General features: G+C 47.2%; 2 protein-coding genes across 5 annotated transcripts in view; one reads left to right on the forward strand and one right to left on the reverse strand.

Annotated features, from left to right (window-relative positions):
* Positions 1–1,011, forward strand: part of Stx19 (syntaxin 19) — a 10,272-nt gene extending 9,261 nt beyond the window's left edge. Inside the window, exon 2 of one of the 2 annotated variants that reach the window (XM_023719244.1) lies at positions 101–1,011. In XM_023719244.1, coding sequence (XP_023575012.1) covers positions 114–998 — 885 coding nt within the window. In that variant the 5' untranslated portion in view covers positions 101–113 and the 3' untranslated portion in view covers positions 999–1,011. The remainder of the gene's footprint in view (positions 1–100) is intronic. The other variant, XM_004634817.3, reaches the window with a different exon arrangement.
* Positions 1–7,003, reverse strand: part of Arl13b (ADP ribosylation factor like GTPase 13B) — an 85,339-nt gene that overhangs the window by 45,256 nt on the left and 33,080 nt on the right. The gene's annotated exons all lie outside the window — the stretch shown is intronic.

Raw genomic sequence — 7,003 nt, forward strand, 5'->3', positions numbered from 1 at the left:
ACTAGGTAATTTTTATTGGAAAACAGCTAAATCAAACTAACTGGTACTGGGAAAAGCACCAACTTTCTCTCAGTTCAATATAGTAATTTTTGCTTCTTAGCAGGAAAGGGAAGATGAAAGACCGACTTCAAGAACTAAAGCAGAGAACAAAGGAAACCGAACTCTGTAGAGACAGTCACGTGCTGGCTACGGAAGCAGACGAACAAGGGGCGTTGGAGCAACAAGCTGTCATTTACGAAAGGGAGCCTGTGGCCGAGAGACACCTCCATGAGGTCCAAAAGCTACAAGAGGCTATTAACAACTTCACAGATGACGTTCAAAAATTTGGACAGCATCAGAAAAGCCTGGTGGCTTCAATGAGAAGGTTTAGTCTACTTAAGAGAGATTCTAGCACTACGAGGGAGCTAAAAACCCAGGCAGAACACATTAACAGAAGCTTGGCTGAGTTAGTTAAAGAAGTGAAAAAGTCAGAGGCTGAAAATGGACCCGCATCAGCGGTCACAAGGATACTCAGATCTCAGCACGCCGCAATGGCGCGTCGCTTTCAGCAGACCATGTTCATGTACAACGACATCATAGCAGCAAAGCAAGACAAGTGCGAGACGTTTATTTTCCAGCAGCTTGAAGTTGCGGGGAAACAGATGCCTGAAGAAGAGGTGCGTGAGATGCTTCATCAAGGAAAGTGGGAAGTGTTCAACGAAAGCTTGCTTACGGAAGTCAGTATCACGAAAGCACAACTCTCGGAAATCGAGCAGAGACATAAGGAACTTGTTAATTTGGAGAACCAAATAAAGGACTTACGGGATCTTTTTATTCAAATATCTGTTCTGGCTGAAGAACAAGGAGAAAGTATCAATAACATTGAAATGATAGTGAACAGCACAAAAGATTACGTTAACAACACGAAAGAGAAATTTGGACTAGCTGTAAAATACAAAAGAAGAAACCCATGCAGGGCGCTGTGCTGTTGGTGCTGTCCATGCTGTAGCTCAAAATAAAAAAGCTATTTTAGAAACCTCTCCAGCTTAAGAGTGAAGGATTTACCACAGTTAAGTGACATGTATTGCGCTTCTCCACTTTATGGGTGGGTCAACACACATTTCATCAGTTAAGTCATTAATTTCTCCTCTATTACCCACCTGAATTGTAGAAACTTCTCAAGTCAGGGACAGCAGACAAATCTGTGTTTCATTAAAATAAAAACAACATGGCGATGTTTAAATTCCGGACTGTGAAAAATGAGACGAATGATGCTGAGTCTCTGACTATTAATCCTTGTACAGTTCTCAGACTTGCAATACTTTACCAAGAGGAATGCTCAGTGTAAGTGATGGCTACACAAGAATCCACTCCATTCACTTGAGAATAGTTCGGGAGATCAGACTTATACAAAACGAGGCCTTTAGTCAATCAGCCGACTGCCTGCACACTCGCACAGGATGTGCGGCTCCCAGGTGCGGCCAGGGCAGTGGCCTTCCACACCTTGGAGGAAACGGGTGGGGCGCGGTGTGCCCGCACAGGCTGGGTCTGCGCATGCCACACGTATGCACAGTCTGTGCATATGCCTGTAATACAATGTTGGCGTATCAGATTCTTTTCTCTCATTGCCAGGACCAAATACCCGACACCCAAGATTAAGGAAGGAAAGTAAAGGTTTACGTATCTCAGAGTTACTGCAAGTTTCAGTGCACACTCAACTGCCTTTAAGGCAGAGTGGCACGTGGCCGAGGGCAGCTGCTCATGGCAGTGAGAAAACAGCAAAGAGCAAAGGGTGGAGCGGCGGCGGCGGCAGCGGCAGGCCTTGCTCCTCTCCCTGCACCGTATGCTGATGATCCACCTCAGGGTCACTGCGCATGAGTGGGCACTCACACTCACAATCCCAGCATCGGATCAAGAGCTACTCACAACCCTAGAAGCTGCCCTGATGGCTGCATGAGGCATTGGGGGAACAACTGGACAATAACCATCACAGTTGATTTACAAAATACAGTGAAAAGGATGCTACAATACAGCTAAACAAATCAGAATGCACACTAAGTCTTTCATCCTCAGGCAGGTAAGGTAGCTCAGTAATTAACAGATCCTGAGAAAAGTCAAGTATGTACCTGAGAATTTAAGTGGTAACTTCTAGGTGGAGATCTAAGAATCAACTAAAGCATTGTTTTCTTGAACTTGGAACCATTCAGGACATGGTAATAAATCCATGGGCTTGGCATATAAAAAAATTAAGATTATACTTTTTTTAATGTTTTGATATCATCTAATGATAATTTAGGAATATAGTTAAATTCATGTTCTACTGGAGAAGGCAGATAATAAAGAAGTGAAAATGGGTCATGGTGGTGCTGCTGGGAATCCCAGAGCTTGGGAGGCTGAGCGAGGAAGAGCACCATGAGGTGGAGGTCAGGCGGCTCCGCAGTGAGTTCAAGGCCAGCCTGAACTATATAGCAAGACCAAGTGTGAAAGAAAGAAAGAGGAAAGAAAGAAAGAAAGAAAGAAAGAAAGAAAGAAAAGAAAAGAAAAGAAAAGAAAAGAAAAGAAAAGAAAAGAAAAGGAAGGCAGGCAGGCAAATAAGGACAGGTCAAATAGCTCATCGGACTACAGCACCTGAGCACACTGAGATACCAACTGAGCCTGGGTGTGGTGGCGCACGCCTGCAATCCCAGCGCTTGGGAGGCTGAAAACAGGATCACTGTGAGTCTCATCTGGGCAGTGAGACCCTGTAGACTCTGTACTAAAATACATTTTTTTAAAAAAGGGCAAATATAAGATGATGTTAAGTAGAGACAGAGATTTACAGTAACAGTGAGGAGAGGCTGCCGGGATGGCTTCACCACAACCATTCAGTGAAGGCCTCTCTGAAAAACAGGTTTTAAGTAAAACTCTAATAGGATTAATGCAAATATAATGAACACCAATGAGGGCATCTTCCAGGCCTAAGAAGCAAACAGTACAGAGATCCCAAGACGGGCATCACCTTCTTGCCTAAAGAAAAACCCTAACACAGAGGGGCACAACTCGTGAAGAACAGCCAGGTAAGGGATGAGGCCAGGAAAAGGCAGACCGGGCTGAGTGTGAGGCCCCACGAGACGCGGGGAGGTCTGACGGTCCCAGCACGTGCGAGCACACACGGCTCTCAAACTGTTTGCGCCCGAGAGCTGGCGCGCTATCCCCTGTGTCTGAGAAAGCCTTCTGCCTACCACGGAGCCCCTCAGAGCGGATCGGGAGGGGAGAAGGGCGTGCACACGATACGGCCGGAGAACAACGGAAGGGCAGGGCGTGCTGCCCCAGAGCTGAGCAACGGCTAGCGTGGTCATGCAGGCAGTGATTCCCGGTCACAGAAGCTGCACATGGCCGCTGGGTATTTGAGCACAGGAAGTCGGATTTCCAAAACCTCTTCTTGGACCAGCAAGATAGTGCAGCGGACTAAGGGCCTGCTGACCAGGCTTCGATCCCCGGCCCACATGCCATGCCAGCCGCACCCCGGAGGCATGCTGTGCCAGCCAAGAGAGTCCGGGCGTGGTGGCGCACGCCTGTAATCCCAGCACCGGGGAGGCTGAAAACAGAAGGATCACTACGAGTCCAAGCTGTGTAGTGAGACCCTGTACCAAATACACAAACTGTATATAGCAGTGTTGGAAAAAATTAAACTAGGGCTGGCCAAATAGCTCAGCGGAGCACAGGGGTTTGATCCCTGGGCCTGCCACGCCGGCCCTGCCCCCAGGGCACGCTGAGATGGCGACTGAGTCTGGGCATGGTGACATACACGTGTAATCCCAGCTCTTGGGAAGCTGTAAACAGGTGGATCACTACGAGTCTGATCTAATAGTGAGACCCTGACAACCCTGTAGACCCTTCCCTAACATACAAAAAATAAAATAAAAAATAAAAACAGAAAAAAAAATTAAACTAACTTGTGATTAAGAGTTAAACTCGGGGATGGGGAGATGGCTCAGTAGAATAAGCGCTTCCCTGGCAAGTACAAGGGCCTGAGTTCAATCCCTGGTTCCGCCAAAATAAAAGTTAAACTCTACAAAATGTTGACTGAATGATGATGTTTTAGATAAGCCAGGAAGAAAAAGCAAAATTAGCAGTTCCGCAGAACTACAGGGATGAAAGCACACGTACGGAATGCCGAGGAAAGAACAGGACGGCAAGTACAAGCAACGACCTTTCTTCCAAGAAGCCTGAAGGACACGCGAAGGAGCCCACCGGTGGGCAGCGAGGCGGAGCAGGACTGCTCAAGCCCTCCAGGCACGTGAGAGCAGTGGTTGAGAGAGCCTCCGAATTAAGAAAAGGGGGAAAGAAGCAGGAAAGGCACAAGGAGCCGGGTCTGCCGCGCAGACGGAGACGCTGGCACTGGGGAGAGCGAAAACGCACCTCGCATTTCCTAAGGAGGAAGGCGAGGTTTCGGTACGGTCAGGGAGGCGAGTCCACGTGGCGCCAAAACAAGGACAACATCTTCGTGATTGCTTTCACTTCCCTAAAGCAGAAGAAACGCGGCCACCAAGGAGGTGAGGTGAGCCAGGCCAGCAGTCATCTGCCTGCCGGCGTGCCGGCAGGGACACGCAGCTTGCTCCTTGGCATAGTCGAGGCGCGGCCTTCCACGGCTGGGGGCAATGGCGTGGGGCACAGTGCGCCTGCGGAGAGCTCAGCTGTCACGTGGGCGCGCTGTGTGCACATGCGCTATGATACAATGTTCACTTACAAAATGTGAAGGAAAGGAGGTACTTTCTAATGGGACAATTTATGAAGAACTAATAGGGGAGGCTGGAGAGACTGCGGTGGCCTAAGAGCCTGCCTGGCTGGCTCAAGGAGCTCAGTCCCCAGTAAGGCACGCTGTGCCAGCCCTGAAATCCGGTGCGGTGGGGCACACCTGTAATCCCAGCGCGGGAGGCCAAGCCAGGAGGGTCGCCACAAGCCCGAGCTGCGCAGCAAGACCCTGTACCAGATACAGAAATTAATTAAATTTAAAAAAAAGAACTACTAGGAGATAAAGTACTCCCAGCTCAGCTTCACGTTAAAAGAATATTATGAAAAGATACATTTAAAATAGAAGACAAACTCCACAGCTAACTCGATAATGACAACTATTATCTCTTTTCCTCTTAAAATTTTATTCAGAGCTTTAGTGATGCTTACTATTGTTCCTAACTTGTTTATCATGAAATCTGAGAACAGTGACACTGTTCATTAACATAATCACACACAGATAAGACTCAAGTTTCTTTAGCACGTTCCATCTGCAGCGTCTTTCAGACCGACGCTGAAGCTCAGCTTCATTACAGAGCAAGGCAGCACATGCTATCCTACTGCTGTAGTTCACACCAGTCATATAATCTGAACCCAGGCACCAGAGGCAATACTACCTAAGTACCAATATTTTATACAGTATCCTATATCCATATTTAACAGTAAGATTTTTAACGTAACAATCAGAAAGGGAAAAGATATCTGAATGAATTAAAGGCCCAATACATATCAGAAATCCACCGGCTCCGTATGTATGAGACGACAGAACTTGTTTATGAGCGTTAGAGCTCACGCACAGAGCCACTGAGCTTCCGCGTTCACAAGCTTTATGTGATTTAAACCAGCTGTGCAACCCGCTCGTCCGGTTTCTGCACCTGGACACAGCACGCCGTCCACAGCAACAACATACAATTCCATCGTCCCAGGTACACATCGGCACTGCACTCGATGCTTTAAATGCATTATTCAGAATTTTACGTAACACAGGCATCAAAATTCTTATTTACAACTAGACCATAAAACTCAGAATAAGCACCTACCCAAGGCTGGCTCCCAGCCCCCATTTTCTCCTACCCCAGTGGCTCTCTGTTTGCCTGTGCGTTGGAATGATCCAAAGAACCTGTGGCAAGGAACACACACCACCCCTGGCCTTGCCATGGAACACTGGCGCTCTGGACAGATGCAGGCAGTCCGCACGTATCTCACTGTGATCCTCGCTGTCAAACAGGTGTTTCTTTCTTGTTGTTGTTGATCTGTTTTGTTACAAGGTAGAATATGGTGAGGAGCTGGGAGAGTGGGGCAGGGATGGGAAACAGCAGGGCTCCAGCGCTGAAGCTGTTGATCTTCAAAGTCAGAAGAAGTGCTGTGCTATCAACCGCAGCTGCTGCGAGTTGAGCTGAATGCTCCACTGGAAGAGGCTAAAGGAAGTGTTCAGTGAGAAAGGCTAGAGGTGAGTCAACACGAGTGCAACGAGATCAAGGGAGATGACCGCGTTTAAGGTTGCGAGAAGATAAATCTTAAGTTAATGGCCCCTATAAATTCAGTGAGTATGGGTCCCAAGGGTGAAAGGAGTAAATCAAGAGACTGAAACCTGTAAGAACCAACTGATGATAACACAGGTAGATAAAGGGCCGGCCAAATAGCTCAGCGGATTAAAGTGCCTGCTTAGGCAGAGCGCAGCTGCCGGGTTCGACCCCTGGGACAAAGATTGAGACTAGGTATGGTGGCGCACATATAATCCCAGCTCTTGGGGGGGTGAAAGCAGGCAGATCACTACATAGTGACACGCTGTAGATTTTGTACTAAAATTTTAAAAAAGCATACATAGATACCCATGAGTCTCCAACATCCTGAAAACGGACCTAGACGCTCCTACTTATTAAAGGTGAAACTTAATAAAAGCACATTTGACTCCATTTCTAATGACAGTATTAGAATAATGTATAAGCTAGTTATTTTCCTTGCAGACTTATAATAATAAAGAATATAATTTTTTAAAACCCTGCAAACTGACACTTTCGTATTATACTGCCGAGAAGGAAGGTGAGTCAATACGCACACAAAGGCTGGGCACAAAATTCCACGCTCACAACAGAACCATGGAAGGCTGGCTATTGTTCCTCCTCGCATGCATGGGAACTCACTTCCATGTGGCATGGGTTACTTTTTAAATGATTTTACAAAGAATCTTTCCAAAGCAAGAGACACACGCATCGAGAATGAGGGTGTGATGACATCCCGAGGGCCTCTC

The sequence above is a fragment of the Octodon degus genome, unplaced genomic scaffold (assembly GCF_000260255.1).
Source record: "Octodon degus isolate 3935 unplaced genomic scaffold, OctDeg1.0 scaffold00066, whole genome shotgun sequence".
NCBI lineage: Eukaryota > Metazoa > Chordata > Mammalia > Rodentia > Octodontidae > Octodon > Octodon degus.